General features: G+C 36.8%; 3 protein-coding genes and 1 pseudogene across 3 annotated transcripts in view; 2 read left to right on the top strand and 2 right to left on the bottom strand.

Moving 5' to 3' along the window:
- The first annotated feature begins 123 nt into the window (after positions 1 to 123).
- Positions 124 to 5,042, top strand: LOC128015733 (intermediate filament protein ON3-like). The gene is made up of 9 exons (XM_052599814.1): positions 124 to 653; positions 2,344 to 2,552; positions 2,644 to 2,704; positions 2,814 to 2,909; positions 3,015 to 3,179; positions 3,263 to 3,388; positions 3,476 to 3,696; positions 3,784 to 3,848; positions 3,952 to 5,042. The coding sequence occupies exons 1-9, from the start codon at positions 234 to 236 to the stop codon at positions 4,086 to 4,088; spliced, it is 1,500 nt and encodes a 499-aa protein (XP_052455774.1). The 5' UTR covers positions 124 to 233; the 3' UTR covers positions 4,089 to 5,042.
- A 3,514-nt stretch (positions 5,043 to 8,556) lies between these two features.
- LOC128015185 (ankyrin repeat domain-containing protein 33B-like) lies at positions 8,557 to 10,086 on the bottom strand (annotated as a pseudogene).
- Positions 10,087 to 12,027: 1,941 nt separating this feature from the next.
- LOC128015732 (rho guanine nucleotide exchange factor 25-like) lies at positions 12,028 to 19,334 on the top strand. The gene is made up of 15 exons (XM_052599813.1): positions 12,028 to 12,268; positions 13,677 to 13,803; positions 15,323 to 15,663; positions 16,194 to 16,378; positions 16,480 to 16,546; positions 16,624 to 16,727; positions 16,813 to 16,882; positions 16,998 to 17,087; positions 17,199 to 17,291; positions 17,518 to 17,568; positions 17,674 to 17,751; positions 17,961 to 18,152; positions 18,228 to 18,408; positions 18,514 to 18,698; positions 18,825 to 19,334. Exons 1-14 carry the CDS (start codon positions 12,179 to 12,181, stop codon positions 18,693 to 18,695), a joined length of 1,851 nt encoding a protein of 616 aa, XP_052455773.1. The 5' UTR covers positions 12,028 to 12,178; the 3' UTR covers positions 18,696 to 18,698; positions 18,825 to 19,334.
- Positions 19,335 to 19,431: 97 nt separating this feature from the next.
- The window catches only part of LOC128015731 (beta-1,4 N-acetylgalactosaminyltransferase 1-like), a 30,871-nt gene continuing 22,507 nt past the window's right edge, over positions 19,432 to 27,795 (bottom strand). The window contains exons 11-12 of the mRNA XM_052599812.1: positions 23,276 to 23,513; positions 19,432 to 22,767 (exon numbers count right to left, since the gene is read on the bottom strand). Of these exons, the coding sequence (XP_052455772.1) occupies positions 22,553 to 22,767; positions 23,276 to 23,513 (453 nt within the window). The 3' untranslated portion in view covers positions 19,432 to 22,552. The remainder of the gene's footprint in view (positions 22,768 to 23,275; positions 23,514 to 27,795) is intronic.

The following is a 27,795-nucleotide window of genomic DNA, read 5'->3' as shown; positions in this document are numbered from 1 at the left end:
TTTCTCTCTGTACCTGATTAACAGGTAGGGCTTGTGTGAGAGTGCATCATTATGCGAGTGTATGTGTGTGAGCAGGTGACTCCGCCTCCTGAGTGTGTGCATAAAAATCGGTCAGCCAGCTGCAGAGAGACACTCAGAGGGACTTTGACTCTCCTTTGTGAGCAACCTCCTCTACACCTCTCTCAGAGAGCACTCTCGTACCTCCTTCTCAGCAGCTCTAAGACACAGGCACCATGACAAGCACCAGGTCTATCCGCTTCGGCACCAGTGGCTCCATGAGGAAGTCTGGCTACTCCAGCCAGTCAGCCTACGCAGTTCCTGCCAGCTCTAGCAGGGTCAGCTCAGTGACCAGTGTCAGGAGATCTGGCGTGGGTGCCGGTGCAGGCTTTGGTGCAGGATTTGGTGCTGGAGGCAGCAGCTACAGCTTCAGCAGCAGCAGTATGAGTGGAGGCTACGGTGGTAGTCTCAGTGCTGGTTTTGGTGGAGGTCTCGGCGATGGCTTCGTTCCACCTCACATCACCGCTGTAACCGTCAACCAGAGCCTGCTGGCCCCCCTTAACCTAGAAATTGACCCCACAATTCAGGCTGTCCGCACTCAGGAAAAAGAGCAGATCAAGACCCTCAACAACCGTTTCGCCTCCTTCATTGACAAAGTGAGTATTCTTGGATACAGTCTCTCTTAAAATAACATTGACTTTTACATAATATGCAAATATATAATGATATTGCTGTGCACAGAGCCTGTGGTGCATTCAAATACAGAATTCTAATTTTATTACTAAGTATGACCTTTGAACCTGTGACTCTTAACACTGGGTGCTTTTAGTATTACTAAATAACATAATACCTTGCAGCTGTAAAAAAAAGAAAAAAAAGAAAAAGAAAGAAAGATAGAAAGAAAATGGAAAAGAAAGAAAGAAAAAGACTGACACAAATGTTTTCTCTTGCACAAGAGCTTTCTTTAAGCATAGCTGCAAGCTAAGTATTTTTCTTAGATGTAAAAGTTTCATTTGCTTACACCAGAGCCAGTGTGTATTTTTACTGACTGGGCAGAACAATCAATGTAGTAGCTATAATCTAATAATCTAATGTATATGTTGAACCATTTGTACTAGATCTCTCTCAGTGTGACTTTAGCCTTGGAAAAAAGTCCTCAAAAACCCATGACTGAGGCTTTCCAAAAAATGGGTGGAGTTTGGGTAATAACCTAGCAACCATGTGAGTTATAGATACACACATACTGTATATACAGAGCACTAGAATTAATCAGTGTGTCTGTAGTCTAAAGTCTAGACTACAATATGCCACTATGTTGTTTGTCTCGTGCATTTTTTTATTTCATCCTCTGTCTAAAAAAATAACAGTCAACTCCGTCATGCTCAAATTTGGCTGACAACAAACACTTCACAACTTTCTGAGCAAATGTGGAAAGAAAACACAACCTAAAGGCCATGTAATCAGCATATACAAACACACCTTTATTTTGTAGTGCCTGTGGGAGAATTTGCAGTAGGCAGTGTGTGTCCAGGATGAGTCATCTGGACCAAAGATACCAGATGCTCCAAACTTTTAGTCTGCTTTTTAATCTGTTTACAAGTCAAAGACTATGCCAATAAATGCCTTTGAACTTTTTCCGATGTTGAAGATAACAGGGAAATGTAAATCATTATTAATGCAAGATAGTTAAATAAAGATGTCTTGAAGAAAAGGGCACTAATATTTCCAAGGTACATCCAGGTTGCATATATATATATATATATATATATATATATATATATATATATATATATATATATATATATATATATATATATATATATATATATATATATACACAAGTTTATAGATTACTATCTAGACAGGTGCTGTCGTATATGGCTAATTTCCAAAGACCATACACAAAACTCTGCCTAAGGGTGTGGCAGTCTTGTTTCTCTGATGTTTTATCTGATAAGTAATGCAGGTTTGGGGCAAGGCCATTGGTGTGTTTTTTTCAGTCTAGGAGTTTGTAGCTTGTGTGCAGCACTGCCACACCCAACCAGTCCACGTTAACCCCCCCCCCCCCCCCCACACTCCACCCTGCAGAAAAATGCCTACTAAAATGACTCAATGCCATTTGTATTCCCCTAAACGATACTTCCAGAGAACATACACAAAGAGACTTAAAGAGCCAGGACTACAAAGGAGTCATACAGACAAAACCATCAATAAATTTAATTTATTAATTCATGCACTATTTTATTTTCAGAATGCAATCTTTCTCCACTACATTTTTAACCTTCAAGAAACTTGAATGTGATCATTTTCAAATAAAAGCACTAATTTATTTATTTATTTCCCCAGGTGCGTTTCCTGGAACAGCAGAACAAGATGCTGGAGACCAAATGGAGTCTCCTCCAGGACCAGACCACCACCCGCTCCAACATCGATGCCATGTTTGAGGCCTTCATTTCTAACCTGCGCAGACAGCTCGATGGCCTGGGAAATGAGAAGATTAAGCTGGAAGGAGAGCTGAGGAACCTGCAGGGCCTGGTTGAGGACTTCAAGAACAAGTGAGTTATAATTTTGAAATTGAATGAACTGTTGAAAAAAAAAACACTGAAAAAAGAATAGATTTAATCACATTTTTCTTTCTCTTAAAAGGTACGAAGATGAGATCAACAAGCGTAGTTCAGTAGAGAATGAGTTTGTTCTGCTCAAGAAGGTAAAGACCATTCATCGTTTTCTTTTAAAGACTTCACTTTTTTTACGCCATTACTTGAGTTTTGTTATTTTTTTCTCAATTTTCTCCTTTTTTCCTCATTTTCTCTTAGGATGTTGATGCAGCCTACATGAACAAGATTGAGCTTGAAGCCAAGGTTGATGCTCTTCAGGATGAGATTAACTTCCTCAGGGCAATCTATGACGCTGTAAGTTCAATTCTGTTGTGTTTGGCCAACCAAAACTTGTTATCATAGACAACTGCTGCTTTGTAAGGGCAGGTAATTTACTGATTGTTTGGGCTACGTTTGCAGGAACTGCGTGAGCTCCAGTCTCAGATCAAGGACACATCAGTCATTGTGGAGATGGACAACAGCAGAAATCTGGACATGGACTCCATTGTGGCTGAAGTTCGTGCTCAGTATGAGGACATTGCCAACCGCAGCCGTGCCGAAGCAGAGAGCTGGTACAAACAGAAGGTGATTCAAGCTCTTACAAATCTACTTACAAGATCACCTCAGATGTGGCTACAAGTGCTTATTTGTGTCAATAAATGTTACAGTTTGAGGAGATGCAGTCCTCTGCTGGTCAGTACGGTGAGGACCTCCGCTCAACCAAGGCTGAGATTGCAGAACTCAATCGCATGATCGCCCGCCTGCAGAATGAGATTGATGCCATCAAAGGACAGGTAATGATGAGCAAGGGTTGATCTATAATTGTTTTGCATACTATTTACGTAAAGAAGATGACGTTATGTATGTTATTGTCATTTTAGCGTGCCAACTTGGAGGCTCAGATCGCTGAGGCTGAGGAGCGTGGAGAGCTGGCAGTGAAGGACGCCAAGCTCCGCATCAGGGATCTTGAAGAAGCCCTCCAGAGGGCCAAGCAAGACATGGCCCGCCAGGTGCGCGAGTACCAGGAGCTCATGAACGTCAAACTGGCCCTGGATATTGAGATCGCCACCTACAGAAAGCTGTTGGAAGGAGAGGAAAGCAGGTAGGACATTTTAAAAGGATATTTCTTTGACATTTACATTCTTTGAAAAAACATCACTAAACAAAACGGTTGTCTTCTTTACTCTAGACTGTCCAGCGGTGGAGCTTCAGCCACCATTCACGTGCAGCAGTCCTCTGGAGGTCTCTCCTCTGGTAAATAAGTCCCCCTCTCTCTCTCTGGATCACTCCACTTTTCTTATAATCTCATTCTCCAGGTCATGTTGTGATATGTTTCTAAACTTCCTTTCTCTTGTAGGTTTCTCTGGTAGCGGCTCTGGATTCGGCTATGGCGGTGGTTTCAGTAGCTCCTCAGGATTTGGTGGTGGATCAGGATACAGTAGTAGCTCCATCAGCAAAACCAGTGTCTCCAGTGTCAGCAGTAAACGCTATTAAGGAGAAGCATCCCCAACCCAACCTATACCAGCATCCTATCTTCCTTACTTGCAACTCAATCACTTGAACCTTCTTACAACTCAAACCATATATGGTGCTATTTTCTAGCAGACAGCTATCCCCTGTTAATGAGGAGATGAGGACAATGATTTCTTAAGCATAAAATAAGTTTTAGGTTGCTCTGTGAATTGACGATAGTTACCCATAACATACATGTCGTGACTGGTGGTGTCACTACCATTTTAAATCATCAATCCAACTACACTAAAATATCACCAGAAAGAATGTGCTCCCAGACACTGAATTTGTTTATTTCTGCACTGATACATATGAGGAAAGTGAGACTTGAATGAAATATGTAAGCATGGAAACCACTGGAGCCAATTAGACAACAATAGTATTTCAGTCTCATTAGCATAACCACGAGCAATACCATGGTTTCACTGGATCAGAGATGTGCTGTACAGGTCCTGAATGTCCTGGTTGAATGTTTTGTGCTGTTACAAGCTCCCTGCTGTATTTCTGTTAACTAATATAACTTTTGTCATTCTGCATTGGCTGTCAGTATTAGTTTACCTATTTACTATTAATAGTACAATACTGTCAGCCTGTAACTGATGACAATGACTTGTGGGCTTCCAATGTGCAGTTACCTCACATTCAAGGGAGATAGGAGATCTGTTACAACAAACAAAAAAACATGCATAATGGCATTTCTGTTGGCCATCCCTCCTAAACTTTGTGTACTTGCCAAGTTGAGAGCTTCATTCACTGTGGCGACTGTACTACCTGATACTTTCCCCTGTATTCAAACTGCTTCCAGAGCATATTTTTCAGTCCCTGTTATAAATGGAAAAATGCAACAAAACTGAAACCATGTTCAACCAGATTTATTTTGTATTGATTGACTTGACATCAACTGAATATCTGAATACAATAAATCTGAGACTACAAGTTTTGTTTGGATTTATCTTTCATTGCTTTTTGGTGTTAAAATGTCTTCCCCATATATGGGCAGTTTTTACAGTACATCAAAGAGCTCCATATGACTAAAAATTAGAGAATGGAAACCCAAAACTATAGACGGAAAAAATAAACAAGTATAACGTATTTTCCGGACTATAAGTCACACTTTTTTTCATGGTTTGGCTGGTCCTGCGACTTATAGTCAGGTGCGACTTATTTATCAAAATTAATTTAAACAAAAAAATAAATGCACATCAGTTAAGTTAAGTTAAGTTAAGTTTAAAAAAAAAAACTTTATGAAAACATTTAGGGCAGGGTTGCTAACTCTCCCTGCTTGCCACAGTACATTTTTAATACTAAATTCTTACCCAAAATACTGTTTTGGCACATGTAATGTGGCATTAATTGTAAAATGTAGCATTTCTGTTAAAGCCAGAGCATTGAAAAACATAGTTGCAACAGGCTTAGATCTCCCCGGCATCGCTGCGTGAGAAAAAAATACAAATAAAATCATTTGTGATGCCATTGTTTACCCACTAGTAATAATATACTTTATATAATAATATATATAATAGATTAAAGCAAGCACAATTGTTAGTTTATCTAAATGTATTTTTGCTTATTACATTATTGCAGGTTTGTATTGCACTTTTTTAAATTCATTTTGATGAATACTACATCTGTTTTTTTATTTGTTTTAGTTTTTTTATTCTTTTGGGAGTGGAATGAATCAATGCACATTCACAATCATGTTCATAGCGCACATAATGCCTCTGTACTTCCGATTTCTCCCAATATGGGGACAGGAGACTTGTCAGTCAATAAATGGGAAAGCAAAGTAAATTGCGTTACTGTACCTTTTTGAAAAAAATATCCTGATTACGTAACCTGTGTTACTTGTAATGCGCTATAATACACACACACACACACACACACACACACCTTCTGCCTTCAGGGAGGCGCTTCAGGAGCCTCCAGCAGATTCAGGAACAGTTTTTTCCCTACATCTGTCTCCTTACAGAATTCTGCCCTCTGACACCCACCAATACTGAATGATCCATTTGCACACTGAAATATTTTCTATGGACTTTTTTTATGTCCATTGCACTAGTGTACATAATGTTCATATGTTCATAGTTTCTGCTTGTAGCTTACATAATTCATCTGTACTGTACAGTATGTTCGTGGTACACCTATCTGTATATCATGCTGATAGTACTTAAAATATGTAAATTATGTCCATAGTACTGCCTTATTTGTATATTTATTGTACATTTTTAACATACTCTAGACACTGTATATTCTGTACTTACTGCTTATCGCACTTCTGGTTAGATGCTAACTGCATTTCGTTGCCTTTTACCTTACATGTGCAATGAAGTTGAATCTAATCTAATCTTATGTTTTAGTCAAATCAAAAAATAGTAGCTCAGCACTGCCCCCTAGTGTGATTTGTGAGAAACAGTTAACCAGTTGGTTCCAGCGAGGACAGGGAGGATGCAATAGTGTGAAGTTTGTGACAGGGTTGTAGTAATTTTCCCCCTCTAAAAAAGATTGGGGTGCACAGTCACTTTGGGAAGAGAGATGGCAGCTGGGATAGAAAGAGTGAAACAGAGTGACATTTCATTAGAAATTTCTGGTGCATAATACATTAAGACATAATCACATGCATAATCAAACTTTCATACGACTAAGGTAACAGGGTTACTTAATTCAGAATATGGATTTTTCAGTTCAGTCCGAGTAGATTTTTACCAGCACACAATTTACAGGGGGATAAGGAAATATTTTGTATCTGATCATCTGATGACCTTAGAGGTCACTCAGGCTTCTGTGGTTTCTGGGCTCTGTGAGGGGCTTTTCTACTTGCCCACAGACACAGTTATGGGATAAGGAGCACTCCAAAGGGTGGCACAAGCAACCTCTACTATTGTGTTTAATGCAACATTACTTTCATTTACTCTGAATTGATGGAGCATATGGTGGAGGTAAGAGACAGAATAAGAATGAAACAGAAAATGAAAAGGGAGGACAACAGTTATTAATGACAGCAATGTCAAGCTAACAATTTTCTCCTAACGTGTTCCCTGGGATATATTTAGCAAAGAATACTGAAAAAGATGCATCTTGGTTTCCACAAACAAAGGTGTGCAACATTGAAAATTATCAGAAACGTGTCTTGGGAACTAAATCAGCATTATTAGAATGATTTCTGGAGGATTATGTGACACTGAAGATTGAAATAATGGCTGTTGAATTAAAAATTCAGCTTGCAATCACAGGAATAAATAACATTTTAAAATATATAAAAATACAAACCACTTATTATAAATAACAATCTTTCAAAACATTTAAAAATTATACCAAACCCAATAACAATGCAGGGCAATAAAAGGTAAAATGAAGCTTAATCAACATGTTACAGCAGGCATGATGAGCTTATTGCATATTATTACACATCTGATTCAATGATCATTCATGTTTTTACACTACAAAATAGGCTATATGTACTTTTCTAGAAGAATCACAACAACCTAGAGATCTTTAGTTCATATATTTTTAGGAACAGGACAGGTTAGTGAGAATACTTCTTTGAACGACATGATAAATGTAACTTTACAGGACCTGAATAAAAAAAAAAAAAACTGCACTTCCTCCCTGTACTACTACCTCAAACTAATGGGTCTTACCCTGAGATGCTGTGTTTCTCACACACATTATCCAGCACACCAAAGCTATTGCTATGAAGAAAGAGTGATATACCAGTGATATAAAAGTGATTGCGATATACCAGCTAGCTTTGAATATACATTACAGTGTATGAAATGCACATGTTGCAATATTTTATAGATGGGGAAAAAAATATGTAAACTCAGATATGTGCTAAAACAATATAGCTATATTTACATTTCACAGAGTTAGTTTTTAGGCCTACTGTATGCAAATACATGTAACATGGCTAGATCTCTAATCCAGCATGGCTTTACTGCTACTCTTCACATGGCTGTGCTGCATAACTGTGAGAGAGCAGATTACTGACAATACAGAAGTTTTTTGCATATAATCCTAATTTCGACAGCTGTCTGCTGTGGGATACAATAGTCCTGCAAATAAACTGTGGTTAAATTATTATTATTATTACATTTATGTCAGTGATGGACTATAGGTAATTTGTTACAAATGAACTGTAATATTTTTGGTTAAGACCAATTCACTTCTGATGATGTCTGTAATTATTTAGATGCACCATTCATTCAGGAATTATTCTACATGTAAGTCATCCAATCAGAGACCTTACAGACTGACAGAAATGATCATAGACAAATTTCCCCAATAGGAAGCAGGACGGGATTTTCGTGAGACAGGAATGCATCAGTGTAGTTTCAAAATGCGCTTCCTCTTTGTTCTTCTCTGCATTGCTTCACAGATTCTGTCATCAAGCATTTCCTCACACACAATTAACTGTGGGCATCTATACCTTGAATGTTTTAAAGAGCCTATCTTAGTCATTACACTTTTTCCTTTTTCTTTTATCCTTGTCTTTGCTTTTCAACTCTTTTTCCTTCATTTCCTTTTCCTTCAGCGCTTTCTTCCCATTCTTCTTCTCGTCATTAGCCTCCTTATACTTCCACTTTGGAGGCCCCTGGTAATCTTTCTGCTTTTTATTCTTCTTCTCCTTTTTTGGGGTGGGGCTCAGAGGATTTGGTCACTTTGATCTGGGGGATACAACCAGACGAGAAGACACTGTTGTGCCTTGATGCTACACTATGAGGAATGAATGTGCGCATTCCAGACGGAGCAATAGACAGCAAACTGCCTCGTCTCACTGTATTGGCACAGCAGGAAAAAGAAACAGACTCAGCTGAGTGGACAGATGGAGAAATGGAGGAGATGGAGCTGTTTCGATGGCACAGTGAACTCTCCTCAAGCTGCTTCTGTGAGTGCTTCTGCATCAGTTCAGCCACAGCAAGTCGACGTTTACCCATCTGCAGAGGGCTGCTTGGGTACAGCGGTCGTGTGGCTGTGGCTATGAATGGGCTGTGTATGCAGGTAGCCATTCATACCATGTGATCCATGACACCATTGTCCTGTGGGTCACGTGGGAAACTGAATCTGAACCGATTCAGTGTGTCAAAGCGACCTGTTTCAGTTCCAAGTCACGTGCACATTTACCACAGTTGGAGTCTACAGCATTTACATCAGCACCTAAGACAGAAAAATACAGAGAATATCAAAATATGTATATATTATGTATCAAAAGGATTCTGAAGGAGTAATAATTAAAAAAAGAATGCTGTGTCAGAAATCACTCTGCCTAGTCAGGTTGTTCCTTCCACTGATCTTTTGCTTGGCTTTACTTACACTTTTGCTTTAATTACTTAATTAATTAAACTTTGGATGCTAAACTAGCAAACTGGGTCAGTGCCAGCAACACCATTTGTGATTAGTTATGTGGGTCTTTAGGTAACTTCCTGTGTCTCTCTACTGATGGGATGAATACAAACAAGTCCAACATTCTGAAGGATCATTTTCAGCACATCAATATGTGTGTGTTCAACTACTAACCGTGCATTATTAGAGCTGCCGCAACATCATTCCTGCCCTGTATGGCAGCTTTAATGAGGGCAGTGAATCCTCTGTTGTCTCTGATCTCTGTCTCTGCACCAGGGAAGTAATTCATGATGTAGTTACACATAGAGACATGACCTGTGTACAGAAAGATTAAAAAAAAAAAAATTGTTACTTTGTATTTTGAAATATACACTACAGTACATTAAAAAATAATGGGTTAAATTCTTTAAACAGTAAATAGTAACTATTACAGTATCATATCACTATTTGGCTGGGGCACTATTATTGCCAGCAGAATCCAGGCAGTAGTTCATCTAATTTCCATCAAAACAGTGAATTGACATCACACATGCAGAAACTGACCAGCTTGAGCTGCGATCATTAGTGCAGTGTTGCCGTCATTGTCTCAGTGGTTAATATCCAGATGAGGACAGCCGTGCAGCTCATATACAATGGGAAGAAGAAAAAAAAGAGGTATTCATAAATGCTGCTGTACCTTTAAGTCATTATCAGAAACCTCATTCTGCAGATAATACAGCCATCAGTTTCACGTCTTCATAGTATGTTGTTGTATTTGATGTGATTACAGATGGGCGTATTCATACTCCCTAACACTTCAGGTCATTAGACTGACTAATGCCTTTCAGGATCAGAAAAGACCCAATACAGGCTTTCAGAGCATATCACCTTTCAAACACACATACACACACACTATCAAAATAGTTTGCTTTTCTTATGAGATCTCTGTCTCATACTGACAAACAAATGCATTCATACTCTAACTCGCTCACTAAGTATTAAAAGGATTATGCTTTGTTGACAAAAATATCCTTACATGACCAGTTTAAGTGTTTAATTTTGTTTAACTTTTTCCTTTTTTCTTAACTTCAGGCATCTCCATAAAGCAGTCCCACAGAAATGTACCAGTTTACTGTGGCACAAGTAAATAACAATAATCATTATGTAATTAACACCTGCATCAGTAGTACAACAACATATGCATATTTTGTGCATAATAAATTAACATACAGGCTCAAGATAAGCATTTTATGCAAAAAATAAATAAATAAATAAATAAATAATGCTATTTTGTGATCATTATTGCAATTCTGAAGGGACTGATAAAAATCTCTGATAAAACTGATAAAACCCACAAATTAATAGAATAAATACAATTAGAACAGAATTTACACAATTGGAACTGACAGGACTGAGCAATTTAGAATTATATAAAAAGAAAAGAAAGAAAGACAGAGAAAGCATAGTTTTTATTACTACAGTATTTCCATATAACTGAACTAAAACTACTTTCTGGAGTGTATGATTAATGTTTTCTATCTATTTCTATTACTTCCACAGATTTTTATAAATATACTATTTAGTATGTTTATTTTTTCCATATGGGGACAAGGATATATACACTGTAAAAAATTTCTTGTTGTTTTTACAAAAACTTTTTGGCAGCTGTGGTTGCCAGAATAATTTTGTAAAAATACAGAAAACTGTAAACACATTTACGTCAAAAACTGTTAATTTTACAATATAAAGCTGTAATTTACAAACAAGAAAATGTGAATATAAACCAGTAAATTCAACAACACACAAAATTAAATCTGTTTTGTACCTTGAAAATACTGACAACCACCATAATAATAAAGATGGTACTGTATAAGAGAAAGCCACATGAAGTATCAAAGCTCATCACAAGTAGCTTCACCACAAGCAGAAGTATATATTAACATATAGAAGGTGCACATTTATGGAAACACAAAACACCATCATGGTAACACACGTGATACTTAAATAATGCAAAAAACTTTCATTAAGCAACAGAAGATGTAACATAAAGCTCAAATGTACATAACTGATAACAAGAACTATTTAAAAACATGATTATTTAAACAAAATACTTTCAAACGTGGAGTGTCACGCAGGGAATTCTGGGAATATCAGTTTACAGTTTTAGACTGTAAATTATACATTGATTTGTTCTTTTTTTTACTTCTAAAAGCTGTATAATTAACAGAATTTTACTGTAAATTTACATTAAATGCTTTGTTAGATCTTTTACAGTTTTTCCCTGTATATAGTACGGGAACTTACTGTTAACCTATTATCAGTTTTTTTCCGTAGCGTTTTTACAAAATTTTACAGTTAAAATTACACTTATTTTTTACAGTGTAGATAAATGTCATGATGGACACCTTCCGTTGACTTCTTGTTCTAATTATAAGTCAATTAGACGAACCCTAAGGAAAAACCCTAATGATAAAATCCTGCGCATATTTGTAGGATAACATGTCGAGCTCTTCCTCTTTTTTCTCTTGTTGCACTCTGTCTCTGCCCCAGGGAGGACAAGATGAAACAAAAGTGTGTTGGAGAGGTGGGAGTGAATGGGTGGTGGAAAGAAGAGGTAGAGAAGAGAAGAATGTGTGTCAGTGAGTCAGGAAGAGCTGAATGGAGATTACGCAGGACAGTACCAGTAGAGAAGACACAACAAAACAAGGAGCCAAACATTTCGTTCATTTATCCAGAGACAGAGACAGCGAAAGATGAAGAGTTTGGCCAAACTTCAGGGAAACACAGAGCAACCGCTGATGTCTTTATCAAACACTCTCCCATCCTTGGATGATCAGCACTCGGTGAGCACACACACACACACACACACACGCATACACACACACACACTCACACACACACGTAAAGAGTATGTAGACATTCTACAGATTTTTTTTTAAATAAAATTCTAATTCCTAAGTCCTTTTTGGGGACTATTTTCCCCCAAATTATAGTGTTAAGTATGTACATAGACATGTATAATGGACTACTGTCCATATCAGTAAAAGATGAAAGTTTTATATATATATATAGTTTTTTATATGTATGTGTATATATATTAGTATAGTAAATAATGTGTTTTTGATGAGTGTTCTTGTGAAATTTTACATTAATGTCTTTTAATTTAAATGTTCATAAAATTCTGATGTTTTTGTTTAAATACCTTGGATGCTTTAGCAATAATGTAATAATGTACAATCATGCCAACAACACTTTGTTAACTCAGACCCACACACACTTAAACCAGTCAAAACAAGAGTGATTGAAAGCAGGTCTGTGTCGCTTTTCTTATGCCTTAGGGATGCATGTTCTCTGTTTACCAGCAACACATCAGCAAAAATTACATTACCACATGAACATCTTTCTAAAGTATTTTTAGTGAGTCTTTTTAGTTGCAGTCTTTTTGAAATACTGTTTGGGCTTATTTGAAATTCTCTAAACAAAAAATGATTCATTTATAGTTAAGACTTAACGCCTTCAACAGAAATTTGGCCAACTTGTCACAACAAGTCATCGGTTCACTGCTAAGATTGCTCCAACTAGGCCAAACTGTCAAAGGTTTAGTTCAAATGAAGTAAGAAAGCAGAAAATATAAGGATTCTTCATGCACAGTATCATTTGGATCCATATAGTAGGCATGCATAATAATAATAATAATAATAAAATAATTCTAGCTTATATTTGGGTCCTCATAGAAAGGCAAATATCAAGACACTTGTATTGTTGGATTTTTAATAAACAGATTTTTATTAAAAATAAATAAAATGTGCCCATAATATTTTAACCTTTTTTTTTACTATGGTGGAAAAATATATATAATTGAATAACTGCAATGTTGAAATTAATGACATATTATTTAAGTTGTCATTGTTTTTATATGCCATGGTAAATGTTGTGTTGTCTTTAATTTATGCTGATTTACTGTAAATAAACATAAAACCAGTAAAGACAATTACCATTGGGAATTTAAACATTCAAATAAGTCAATGTTGGGATGTATATATGGTTTTTTTTCTTTGAATTTTGGGGTTAGTTTTCTTGAGACTCACAATGTGTTGTTGGTCTAGTTTGAGGAGGTATGTGTTTATTCAAGGGTCACATTAATTGCTCAGGTATGGACATGAATTTCATAGCTGCTGTGATAGTAAAACTAGTTACAACTCTGCCCTTTCAGAGCTGGAGGATAACACAAATTTTTATTACCCATTTCAGATGCAAGAACATACTGAAAGGAGTCTTTTGCTGGAAGACAAACAGGGTTGTTCAAAGAAGAGTACAGAATTGGAAAATGCAGAACAAAGCTGGAGCTTAAGACCCAAACACATACCTGAGGGCAAAGGTGAGGGGTCAAAGACACCCTTTCATAATGCTTATGTGAGATAGAAGAGGTCTCTTTTTTTACTGAACAGGAATTCTTTATTACACTCAAAACATTAGAAAAGGGGCTCATCTCCTGTTTCCAAAATGCATCACAAAGTGCTTGAAAAAGCTGTAAACTAATTCCACATTGCACAAGGTGCAAACAACCTTACGCCTGTTTCACACCAATGTTTACGTTTTTTCAAGTTTGTAGGTGTCAAGGTACAAAAACCAAATAATTAAATGTAAAATAGCACTGGATAGTCTTCAATGTAAAAATGAAATATACAATCAAACCTACATTTATTCAGACACCTTCAACATTTCTCACATTATTACAGTTTTTCTATATATATCAAAAATTATTTCTGGTGTCTGAATAATTTTTGGGTTGACTGTTAAAACTACAACTACAAAAAAAAAAACGATTTTTCTTTCATTTTCGTGGATTAACATTACAGCAGCCAGTGGCTAAATTAGGCGCGGTTCCTTTAAGAGACGATGAACGCATCCAATATAATATACATCCCATGTTCTTTCTCAACTGTTTACTTTCACTTTAGAAATAACTGACCGTTTTTTCGAGCATAATTTCCAAGGGGGATATTGACATATTTTGTATTTATATGTCGGCACAAGAGTAAAAATAAGCAAATTCGATGTTCAAGTGTTTTGAGACGCCTTTCTCTTCGCAAAAACTGTCCGTGATACGCGGCTCTCTCTCTTTCGTGCGCACTGAACACCAGTAACCAGCTACTCTGTTCAGCTTTTCCGCCTCTTGTGTTTGGATGCTTTAATGTTTAAATCGACAAGCGGTAAGGCGTAAAAACATGTGAAAAATATAAGCTTTCCTGACGATGCGCAGCAGTGGCCTCAGCCAGTTGGTTACATAAAATATCAAGGTGAAAGTCATCATAGCTTGCTTAGTATAGACCCAGCTCCCAACCCAACTTTGAGAATAGATTAACGGCGATATTTTTTTTATCGCCCGATAAGAGTCTCCCGTTAACGCAGCACGTTAACGCCGATAACGGCCCACCACTACTTAAGACCAATACAAAGAAAGGTTTTTGAGAATCTTGGCCAGCTGAAAAGTATGAATATGAAAAGTATGAGCATGTAAAGCACTCAATGCTTAGTTGCGGCTCCTTTTGCCTGAATTACTGCAGCGATGCGGTGTGGCATGGAGTCGATCAGTCTGTTGCACTGCTCAGGTGTTATGAGAGCCCAGGATGCTCTGATAGTGGCCTTCAGCTCTTCTGCTTTGTTGGGTCTGGTATAACGCATCTTCCTCTTCACAATACCCCATAGATTTTCTATGGGGTATTGTGGGACAATTTTTAATATGTCACATACACCTAGAATGCTTCGAGGGTAAGTAGAAGATGGAGGAATTTTCATTATCAGGTGAACTACTGCTTTTTTTATGTTGTTTTAAAGGTCTACTACTACATTTCTTCTCTCTTTCTCTCTCTCTCTCTCTTTCCTTCTCACTCTAGAGTCATACACATTGACAGGGCTCAGCGATGTCTCTTTGCCTCCTGATCCACCTTCAGCCTCAGTCTCCACTGATGACCTCTCTCCAATCTCACCCTGCAACCATCAGCCTCTTTTCACTAGAAAAATATCTACCACACCACAGCGCTCCATCAAGGCCCTCAAGAGATGGTTGAGCAGCCCAGCTCGAAAGCTTAGTCTGGGCAGAGTTGGCAAGGGTCAGAGCTCAAAGGTCATTCAGAGCCCAGAAGGGTCATCCTCTATGTTTCTCACTCTCTCATCTACTCAAAGCCCACTGAGCCCAGCGGAATCCAAGAAACTGCCCTGCTCCTACAGATCTCTGGTATGGACATAATTTACAATCAGGGTTAGATGCTTCTACACCCTTGTTATTCACCTATAATTTAAATTATGGGTAGGGTTAGGTTTAGTTCTATATTTTTGGAAAGTAATGTTTATCCAAAAGATGTTGATCCAGGAACATGTCTTGGCAAAATCACTGCGACCATTATTTACACTATTCCATTCAAAAGTTAGAAGTCAGTAAGATTTTTTAAGAAGAAATTAATACTTTTATTCAGCACGTATGATTAAATTGATCCAAAATTACAGCAGAGGCTTTTGAAATATTACAAAATCCTCAATGGATCCTGAAAAAAGTATCAACGTTTCCACAAAAATATTAAACCGTTTTCAAATGTATCAAAATATTACAGTTTTAACAATGCAACCTTGGTGTTTTTTCTTTTAAAAACATGAAAAAAATCCAATCCCCAAACTTTTGAATGGTAATGTTTGTCACAAAGAATTATCTGTGTTATTTTTATATATTATTCTAAAACTGTACACACTTTCTCTGTCTGTGGCATTTAGGACTGTGCTGAACTTTCAGGGCCAGCATCTCCTGGCAGTCCCCATTACCCAAGATACCCAAGGCATCACTCTTGCAATGTGCATTCTGGGGAGAGAGATCCCGACTTGAGTGACGAGACACGTATATATTCGCAGAGCATAGAGGATGATGAGCAGGAGAGAAGAACTGCTTTAGAGAAAAGCATGTTGGTATTTGATTGATAGTACCCAAACCCATGGTTTCCGGAAAACTATATTATTTATAAACCTTTCTCCAAATCTGACATACCTTATGTCTCTCTCATAGATATGTGCTGTCAGAGCTGATAGAAACAGAGAAGCTGTATGTGGACGATCTGGGGCTTGTAGTGGAGGTAACATATAAATGCATTCAGTCAGTATAGATCTTACTCATTCATTCTTTTTAACTCTCATGTTCTCCCTTCTTCAGGGTTATATGGCTACAATGAGAAGTGCTGGGGTGCCAGAGTATTTGGTGGGAAAGGATAAAATTGTGTTTGGGAACATTCATCAGATCTATGACTGGCACAAAGAGTAGGTCACCTGTTGATAGGATCTCTAATCATTGAGTTGTGTAAACCTTCTTACAGCTGCTGCTTTTATTCATCTTTTATCTCAGCTATTTTCTTGGGGAGTTGGAGAAATGTGTGTGTGAACCTGACCTGCTGGCACAACTGTTTATCAAACATGTAAGTCTATGTTTTATTTCCTTCTTGCAAGTTAAATTGCTAGTGATATAGTGAACATTAAATGCAGTAATCCATTTAAAGTAGGTTAAGAAATTAATATCTCTGTGTTTTTAAGGAGAGGAGGCTCAACATGTATGTGGTTTACTGTCAGAACAAGCCAAAGTCAGAGCACATCGTCTCAGAGTACACTGAAACCTATTTTGAGGTAATTTATGTTTCAATGAGGTAAAAATCAGAATATAATTATAAGGCAGTGTTTACTCTTTGGTGTACGAGGTCAAGGTGTATGCCTGTCCTGTGCTCTTTCTGCATGTAGGAACTGAGACAACAGCTGGGTCACAGACTGCAGCTAAATGACCTGCTCATCAAACCAGTTCAGAGAATCATGAAATATCAGCTTCTGCTAAAGGTGTGTTTGTGTCAGCTTGTAGACAAGTACAGTGCATACTCATTCAAAAGTTACTTCTTCTAAAAATGCATGATTTAAAAAAAGAAGAAGAAAAAATGATGGGTCATAATTGGACTCTGAAGTGGGAGTTTCAATTACCTGAGTGTTACTTATTCAGATGTTACAGAAAAATAGCCTGTTCATCTAAAATTCTCTGTATATTCTGTGTTTGTGTATTTATTTACAGGACTTCTTGAAGTGCTACACTAAAGCAGGCAGACAAACTGAAGATCTTGAGGTAGGTGCAGTCTGTACTGGCTTATTAGATTGAGCAAAAGAGAGTAAACTCATTTTCAGTTTACATAGTGAATTATTATTCTGTCTTCTTCGTCACTTATCTCAGAGGGCAGTAGAGGTGATGTGTTTTGTTCCAAAGCGATGTAATGACATGATGAATGTTGGAAGACTACAGGGTTTTGAGGTAAGACGAGACCAAAATAAACTGCAGAAATGTAAATGGTTTACTTCACCTTGGACTGCTCCAGTATCCAAAATTAGCACAGCACGAGTCCATTATTTTTTTAATAATTATCTATTTGGGCCATTTATGGTTAGATTTATTATCTATCTTTTACATATATTTGTGGGTAAAAATGCACTCGAATGACTCGTGATTGATTGGGTTCAAAGGGTCAACTTAGAGCACAAGGAAAACTCTTGCAACAGGACACCTTCACATTCACTGAGAATGAGAACAGCATCCTCTCCCGTCCCAAAGAGAGACGGGTGTTCCTCTTCGAGCAACTTGTCATCCTCAGTGAACCAATCGACCGCAAGAAAGGATTTTCCCTGCCAGGATACATCTACAAAAACAGCATCAAGGTGAGAAATAGAGGAGAATGTAAACCAAACAAATATGAGGGCAAATGTTTATTTCTACATTTATATCTTTCACAGATTAGTTGTTTGGGAATTGAGGATCATTGCCCAGAAGACCCATGTCGGATGGTGTTGACATCTCGTAATATTGATGGAAGCATGCAACGATTTATTCTTCGTGCATCATCTCCAGAAATCATAATGACCTGGGCAAATGACATCATACAAATGCTGGAGACACAGCGCAACTTCTTAAACGGTATCATCATCGTCATGCGTTCCTTGACCTTTCTGTGACCTTGCCTTAGAGCAGAATTCTTAATGGATATGTTCTGTTTCATCTCCTCTATCTCACCTGTTATAGCCCTGCAGTCTCCTATTGAATTCCAGAGGAAAGGAATTACATTTCTCAGCCTGGGAGAGAACTTGACAACTTCACCCTCACTGAACTCTGGCCTGCAACCTTTTCGCTCTGCCTCCATAGACCGCCACGGTCAGCCCTGTCTGCACTCCTGGAGTCCTTCACAACCTTCTATGCCCCATTGAAAGGTTAGAGTTTGCTGAATTGTTGAGTTGACATCAGAATTTGTTCATTAAACATAGAGTCCACCTTTTGTAGAGAACTGATATTTAATTTAAAAACGTTTGATTTCATTCCATTCCTATAATTTTCAGCTTTCTGACAGTCTGTGAAGGCAGTTTCTCATCTTCCTCTTCCCTCAACTCATACAATGCCCCATCTGTTACCCTCAAGAGAGCATTATAAGAAGATAAAGGAAGACTTAGGCCATTTGTTAGTTCATTTCAATATAAGTCACACAAACAAACTGTAAACCTATCACAAGCTTCAATCTTTGACAATGTTAACAATTTGAGTATTTTATACCTACTAGATTACATTTTCTACCATAACAAAAATGTTATGTATTTGACTGTATATGCTAAACTTTTTGTCACTGACAGGATATAATTCATGAAGTCAAAATTATATTTGTAGCTACTGCTAATTTTATATTACTGAATGCAGAGGCTGAATTTAGGCATTTGACTTGGCAGATTCTGTAAATATCAGGTATGTGCACTTGAACCTTTTTGTAAATGGACACAATTTCAAGCTATCCAATGTGTTGCTATTTCTTATTTCAATGTAGATGTATTCATTAGCAGTTTATATTCAATGACCCTAAGGATTTTAATATTAAAAGCTGTCAGTTTAAAGATTCTAAAAGATTGTCTATAGATTTACACAGCTCTTCAGGAACACAGAAGACATGGCACGAAATGTTATCACCAAAGCCTTTATCTCATTCCATTCGACAACAAATTATTTTTTTCTTACATTTACAAAAAAAGAAAACTAAAATTTCCAGCTTTATATTTAAGGGACATTTGCAAACTACATTTTGTTCTTTTAAAATATGATCAATAGGCAGCCATAGTTTTTGGGAGACAGAAAATTAGCTACCTTCCTGTAGAGATACAAAACCCCAACAGAAATTAGAAGTCATGCAGACTCAGTGAGAATCCAGAGATGAAGAGACAGAATCATGATCAGTGAAGTGAGGAGGAAGCAGGGAGGTTTTTGAGAAAAATCCTTTAAATATCATAAAAAATTCAAACTCTCCATTTAATACACAGCCAAAAAATCTGATATTCAGATTCCCATATCTGTTTAAGCTCCTATCATCTTAAGCTCATCTGAAACTAATCGTAAGAATCAGCCTTACACCAATGCTTTTACATGCTCCTTCTGACCTTGCGAATATGCAGGGCAGATAACTGGAAGCATTCTTCAAACAGAATCTTAGCAGCTCTATACTAAGTATTGCAGGACTAAATCCTTCAGTTGTTTTTTTCAGGACTGAAACAAGTATAATGACTGGTAGAGTGTGATAAAGAGCCATTTAAAAGGATTTTTTAACCTTTTTTTTTTGTTTTGTTTTGAGGAGCATCACATTCAAGATACAAAGCAAGAGCACAAGATTTAGTTTTCAATTCAATTTTACACCATTGCTTGTTATATTCAGCCTGTGTGCTCATTAAAATCCATTATGTACTGAATTATGTATTATATAAAATTCATTATGTATCTTTTTTTTTACTCTGTTCTTTCACTTCCTTAACCTCTTTTAAGGCTTTCTAGAAAGTCTCCTGTTTGGCACTGTTTTTAGACAGGATGGGGAAAACTACCCCACACTCACACACACAGGTATAATCTTTGACAAGGCCATAATGTTGAACATTATTTAAAGAATCTGTTGTTCAATATATAATGCAGATAACAGTCATTAGGGCCTCATGCTGTTCATGAGCGACAATGAAAAGCACACTTGATGTATTTTAAAAAACACTTATCTCTCTCCCACACACACACGCACACACACACACACAAACACACACACACACACATAAAACAAACAATATGCAAACAAATGTAATAAAAATTATGCACAAGGATGTTATATATTGAATTAGACAGCTATTACATTAGCTTCGTACATGCTTTTACTCTACAGTAGGTGACTGCATACAGGTAATTTTTTTTAAACAATTATTTATTTCTATCAAATATAGAGTACAAATTAAGGTTTGGACACATTTATAATGACCATTTGATCTTAAAGGTTAATTTTGGGTAAGAAATATACATAGTGTCTGTTCATGAATGTCTTTTAAAAACCTAGTTTAAAAAAAATGGATCATTGAGCAGAATTTGGCTACTTAAAAAAAGCTAGAGTATAACGTTTAATTATGATTTTTTTTTAGGTTCAACATTTTCATGACAAAATGTATGTGGAAAATAAGAATGAATAAAGAATCAGGTGTGTCCATATTTTGACTGCTAATGTAGATATAGCCTTACATTTGAATTACCATTTTATTCATTTATTTATATTTGCACATCTGTGCCATTTAAGTTTATTAATTCTGCTTTTTTATTTTAGTAAAGTTAGTTGTCTCAGCCATTCTGCAAGGCAAAAGCAACTGACTTGACAATTTCCCCAACAAATCTGGCATTGGATGAAATCCCGCTCAAACAAACAAACAAATAAAAGCATTACAGTAAGCAACTTTGGAATATATGCTTATGATGGGATTGCAAACTAAATTTATAAAAGGTGGCATTCTGGCTGCTATTTTCATGCTTCAGTACTTTAGGATACAATCTTAAAAAGATCCCAGAATAAAGGAAGTAAAAAAAGTACAAACAAAAATCAAGTCATACAAGGACAGTAATTAAGCCTTTGGCACAGTCACTCTTAATAATAAATAATAATAATAAAATTCAGATTTTACTGATGTACAATGAATCACCCATCTATCTTTTGCTGATATATCTTTCAGAGTGTGTATGTGAGAGGGAGAGAGAGATAATGAAAGAGACAGGTTGGATAGTCTGTGGTTTTAGCTTGCTAATGATGTTCAGTCCATTCCTTCTTTTTAGTGATGCTGAGGGTCGAGTCTCTCCAATTGAAGTCCATTTGGTTTAGTGCAAACGTACAGAGAGATGACCCTCACACAGACATACATAAGAACACACGATCAATGTTCCAAAGAAATGGTCTCCCTTTAACTGGAATTAAAAAAATTCTAAAAGTCATTGTTCAAAATGTTTCCCTCGGCTGTCTTCTCTTTGTTCTTCAGTTTCAAAAGAAACCTTGTTTTCTCATCAATTGAGGGACTAGTTCTCTCAAAAATGAAAATTCTGTCAAAATTGACTTACTTTCATGTCGTGAATGCGCTTGGAAGTCTCTAATCAGATTGCAATACTGTAATTTTTACTGTAAGTACTGTAAAGTTTTCCAGTCTGTGTTTATATAAATAAGCATAATTGGATTGTTTTATTTCCAGTACATTTTGAATGCTGTTACCACTACAAACAAAAAGGAAAACTCTGTCTGTGACACCCTCCAAAATACCTTTTTTCTATGCAGCTCGCTGGGTTATATGCATTTTAAACAACATCCACGAGCAGATGATGACAGAATACTTATTTTTCCTTATTATCCCTTTAAATGTGATACTGAAACACAATTGGCTAAGGAGAAAAAGAAGGCTGTGCATAATTTACAGAATGGTTTGATCAGCATCTAAAGAATTCTTGTGAGCAAAAATAAAGCTAAAGAAAGGAGACACAAAAATACGACATCTTCAGGTATCAAAAAAAATCTTAACCAGCCATGACTGTGCATCTCATCCGTCAGTCATGTGTGATCACACTATGAGAGTTTCCAAAAGAACAGACTTATTTGAACTCCCCCATACTCACATTGGACCAAATACAGTACAGTACATACACAGCACACTTCCAGTGTCTTCAGAGGTTCCTTTAGCTACTCGGGGAGAGAGTATTCAATTAAGGGGGGATGAGAGAAAGAGAAGAAGGCATAGTCAGGGTGTGTTCAGTTGTGTGTTAGACACTGGAAGCGGTTTTTGAAGTACAGGAGGCCATTTTTGGTGTGTGTCGCATCAGATGAAGCAGGAGGGTAGCGGAACTTTGCGTAAGTTTTGTCGCTTTCCGACTGTCCCCATGGCAGCTTGATTTTTGTGGCATGGTTCACAATGACATCATCACATGACCCAACATGCAGGGAGCCGAGTCCATCTATAAAAAACTCTGTAAAACAAAATGTGGACATGAGGACATTTTTTTGTCCCTTTTTGTGTCAGCGTGTTTGTAATTTCTTATAATTATAATTGCTGCCGCTTTAAAGCAAAAAGGCATATATGCATATATGCAATATAAGTTTTTCTAAAAATCTTTAATCTCTTTTGCAGATTTCAATAAAAATCTTTCAAAATGAAATCAGATCACAAAATGAAGATCATACGGTATAGCCAATTTTTGGTGCCTAAATTTGCATTATTTAAATTTTCCCACTGATTAGTTTTTAAATATTTTATTTTGAATGTATTTATATAAAGTAGTATAGTTTTATTACATCAGTCATAACATAATAAACAACAAAACACAAAATAATTATCTGCTTATCATTTTCTCGCCTCAGAATTTAATATTGTTGCACACCTAATTGAGGAGTTTTATTTTTGAGAAATTTTGCTGCAAAATACACCACAATCCTAGAAACACCTACTTTTGTGTTTGGACTCAAATGAAAACTCACCCAAATGCGCAACACGGGCTAGCCGGGGGTCAAAGCCCACCTGCTGCACTTTATCTGTCCTGGCAAGAAAGAAATTGATGACTCCATCAGTGACAACACAGTGAGGAAAGCCTTGGATGATGTGATGGAAGCCTCTCCGCATGTGCAGACAGTCCCCATCTTCCTCTCCAGCTTCAATTGAGATAGTCTGCCTGTAGGTGGCAGTGTAACCTGTAGCTTCACGCACTGCTCCTCCAACCTAAACACACACACAGCAGAACACTAAGAACAATGCAGGGATGATAAACTGAACTGGAGAAGACTTTTTAGTACAGAGTATCTCTTCCTATTAATAAAAACACCTTTAAGCAATTTTCTGTCTCTTTCCCTTTTTTTTTAAAGCAGATGTGCTTGTCTACTTATCGAAGGCATGACTCCAGCTGTATGACTGTGCACACAGAAGACCCGTTCACTGAAAAGGTCACATAGCTAGCTGATCCATTCCAGAGCAATGATCTGCCCTAGATCTGCAGCTGCCTAAAGCAAAATGTAATTAAAACTGTATTTATAGTACTCTTTCCTTAGCCATATTTTGTGATTCAAATAGATTTAAACTGTATTAACCTTTTAGGCTATTTCCACCATAGCATTTTTAGCCAGGCCCTCTTCTGAAAACACCCAGTTTTGACCCCATTAGAGCACTTCTGCAACAAAGTATTTTTTTTTTTTTTCAGTAAGAGAGGCTTTGGTTGCAAAGATATTGGATATCCTCGATATCTGCAGAAGTAATGTGGCAGACACATCATAAATGAAATACTGCAATCATTATTTTTCCTATCAATATATGTAGTAGTCTGGGAATCCTATCTGTTTAAGACATGAACATGATCCCATGATTTACTCACCCTCAAGCCATAGTAGGTGTATATAACATTCTTCTTTCAGACGAATAAAATCAGAGTTATATTAAATATTAATCCATGATTTATAATGGGAGTGGATGGTAGCCCAACATTTTAAGTCCAAAAAATTGCACCCATCCATTATAAAATTGGGGCTAATAAAGGCCTTCCGAAGAGACGCAATGCATTTGTGTGAGAAAAATATCCATATTTACAATGTTATAAACCTTAATCTCTAGTTTCCATTAACTGTCGTACACTCATTCATGAGAGAGTGGCATCCAGCGGATGATGTAGGCGTAGGCCAATGCTGTGATGAATGCGGAAGTGACGAACATGGAAGCACAAAAGAGGAGCAAAACAAGTTCAAATTGTGGGCAACCATTTACTCCTATTATAAAGCAAAGAGTAGCCTGGACATTATTTAATGTAACTCTGACTGTATCTGTCTGAAAGAAGAGTGTCATATACACCTAGGATGGCTTAAGGGGGGATGGGTCATGGGGTGATTTTAATTTTAGGGTGAACTATCCATTTAACGTCTCCTCCATTGTGGTTTAGCTGTAGTACAAACAAAATGTGTGACAGTTGGTCAGAATGATATTTGCCCCGCCCTTGCTCCACTGTGATTAGATGTCTGACTAAAATGTGAGTGATAAGCACTGTGTTTTACCCAAAGTTGAACATTCTTCAACTTTCTGTGCTGAGAAAAATATGCCCGAGTGCTCGGCATGAAAAAGATGCTCAGAGCTCGGCACACTCCTGGGCTTTTAAAAAAATGTGCCGTTCCCATTGAAAACAACTGAAAAAATACTTCAGCCTCGGGAACAAGACTGACTACTTGAAACTCTTCCTGTGTGAGCAGGGTCCTAAAAATGAAACAAACAATGTGTTCTAAAATTATGTTCCATTTTTGGACCATTTTGACCTTTACAGACTTGGACAATTGTATCCTCTGTTTCGATTCAACACCAATCAGTGCCAGAGACAGAGGCCGCATTTACACTGCATGCTTCCAGTGACCCAATTCTGATTGGGCACTGAAATGTGTTGCTTTTAAAACCACGCTAAATGCTCATTGCCACTGTTATCAGTGATGGTGGCTCTTGCACAGATTAGCTCTTCAAACTAATGCTAACTTTTGTGGAGGCTCTCTATTCCTGCTCTTGATATAATTCCTGATGAAAACATTTGTTATTAATGAGAAAAAAAATATATACTTGGGCAGATTAGAACCCAGGCCTGCTAACTTAGCACAAGTTTAGTACACAGAGGATCTGTGTATATAATCACTGTCATGAAGATTCTGTACTTATTAAGGATTTTGAAGTAAGGATGACTAGCCTATCACTTTAAAACATTTTCTATGATTTCTGTCATTAAGTTAAACTCTTTGCTTTTGGTAGTTCCTAAGATAGCAAAGTCCACTAAAAGAGGTAGAGCTTTTTCACATTTAGCTCCTAAACTCTGGAATAGCCTTCCTGATAATGTCTGGGGTTCAGACACTCTCTCTGTTTAAATCTAGATTAAAAACACATTGCTTTGTCCAAGCATTTAAATAATGCATCTAATTAATTGTGACTGTAGTTGTATCTGATCAAATGCGCATTCTTATTCTTTAGCTTGGGTTAAAATAATTAATTTTTCTTTGTTGGAACAGCAGCTACACTAATTATATCTCTATTTGTTTCTTTGTTTTGCCTAGGATAATAATATCCTTTGCAATAGGATAAAAAAAAATACGGCAGCTGCTATTTACACTAAGTGGAATTAACATACTTTCTTAGCGATATATCCTATTTACAGTAGGCTAAGTGCAAATAGCTCTAGATGCTATTAACAGAAAAACGTTACAGTGAAAGTCATGATATATTCTATCAAGATGGAGGGCAGAGCTACAGTCGATTTGCACTTAGTAATCTTTTTTTCCATTTGCATAAAGATTATTTTTATTACCATCTAGCATATAATTTTACTTAAGTAAAATGCATTTAATTTAGATCCCCCAAGGAAACAAGACTAAGTATCTTATATAATTTTCTATATACAAAATCCATCTATATTTATTTATATTTTTTTATATTCATATTGAAATAAGAAAAAAAAACATAGCTTGTGCTTTAAAAAGGGGGAGGAGACCGAAATAAACTCTGGGTTTACCAAAGAAAACCTGCTCCCAACCAGGTTAGGTTCATAAGGTAACTGACTCTGAGTATAAGTTATCTCTCTTTCAGAAACAGGCTTGACTTACCATTCTTTTTTCAGGTTTGACAAACCTCCCATTCTGAAACAGAAAACCTAGAGTTTCCCTCAATCTAGGGTTAACATACTCAAAGTTTTCACTAAATGTCCTTTCAGAAACGGGCTCCTGGGATTATAATTAAAGGATATTTCATTCTACTCAGTCGCCCTGTAAGCAACATGCATTGAGTAAAAATGTATTTCATTATCATACATTTTATTGCAATATTATTATTTTTATTTCTAATCACACAAGCCCTATAACTAACTTTTTATTTTTAACCATCAAGTGGTTTTAGCAGTTGTTTGAAGTCAGTTTCCTTTATCAAGTGTCATAGAAAAATAACCACTCATCCAGTTCACAACATTAATCATGAACATAACCCACAAACAACCAGAAAGCAGTCATTATTCTAAAAGCACTGTTAAAAAATAACATGATGCCTAACTATTCTACTGCTTGAGATTTTTTATTAAAATAAATTTAGCCTGTTGCTGTGGGTTTTGTGATGTAGGATGGTGCCTTCTTGATTAAAGGTTAAAGTGGGGACTGTGGTGGTTTAAAAGGTGTAAGTTCCTCACCAAAAAAACGCTTGTTTCCTGTGCAACAGAAAGAGTCCTCAGGGGACCTGATCCACTCAACATATGCTTCTGCAATGGCTCTTCACTAGATAAGACTGAATTATAATGTTTTGGTTGCTTTGTCTTTATTTGATGGCTAATATTCACTGGACTTAAGAAAACCCGTGAATGAGTGACAATTCTCATATACTGTGTATATCATACTACAAACCCGATTCCAGAAAAGTTGGGGCATTGTACAAATTGTGAGTAAAAAAGGAATGGTATAATTTACAAATCTCATAAACTTATATTTTATTCAAAATGAAATATAGATAGCATATAAAACATTGAAAGTGAGACATTTTGAAATGTCATTCCAAATATTGGCTCATTTTGGATTTCATGAAAGCTACACATTGCAAAAAGGTTGGAACAGGTAGCAATGAAGGGCTGAAAAAAGTAAAATGTACATATAAGGAACAGCTGGAGGACCAATTTGCAACTTATTAGGTCAATTGGCAACATGATTGGGTATAAAAAGAGCCTCTCAGACTGGCAGTGTCTCTCAGAAGTCAAGATGGGCAGAGGATCACCAATTCCCCCAATGCATGATGGCGAAAAAGAGTGGAGCAATGTCAGAAAGGATTTTATCAGAGAAAAATTGCAAAGAGTTTGAAGTTATCATTATCTACAGTGCATAATATCATCCAAAGATTCAGAGAATCTGGAACAATTTCTGTGCGTAAGGGTCAAGGCTGAAAAACCATACTGGATGCCCCTGATCTTCGGGACATTAGATGGCACTGAATCACATACAGGAATCCTACTGTAATG

This window comes from Carassius gibelio, chromosome A6 (genome assembly GCF_023724105.1).
Source record: "Carassius gibelio isolate Cgi1373 ecotype wild population from Czech Republic chromosome A6, carGib1.2-hapl.c, whole genome shotgun sequence".
NCBI lineage: Eukaryota > Metazoa > Chordata > Actinopteri > Cypriniformes > Cyprinidae > Carassius > Carassius gibelio.
Note: the sequence above shows the minus strand (reverse complement) of the source record. Positions and strands in the feature narration are given on the sequence as shown.

Excerpts from the sequence above, each read along its gene's own strand:
- LOC128015733 (XM_052599814.1), top strand. The coding sequence starts at position 234 with ATGACAAGCACCAGGTCTATCCGCTTCGGCACCAGTGGCTCCATGAGG. Across the intron at positions 2,705-2,813 it reads AGTTTGTTCTGCTCAAGAAG|GATGTTGATGCAGCCTACAT; the intron begins GTAAAGACCATT and ends ATTTTCTCTTAG. Across the intron at positions 3,849-3,951 it reads CTCTGGAGGTCTCTCCTCTG|GTTTCTCTGGTAGCGGCTCT; the intron begins GTAAATAAGTCC and ends TTTCTCTTGTAG.
- LOC128015732 (XM_052599813.1), top strand. The coding sequence starts at position 12,179 with ATGAAGAGTTTGGCCAAACTTCAGGGAAACACAGAGCAACCGCTGATG. Across the intron at positions 16,547-16,623 it reads ATCTGGGGCTTGTAGTGGAG|GGTTATATGGCTACAATGAG; the intron begins GTAACATATAAA and ends TCCCTTCTTCAG. Across the intron at positions 18,153-18,227 it reads TCTACAAAAACAGCATCAAG|ATTAGTTGTTTGGGAATTGA; the intron begins GTGAGAAATAGA and ends TATCTTTCACAG.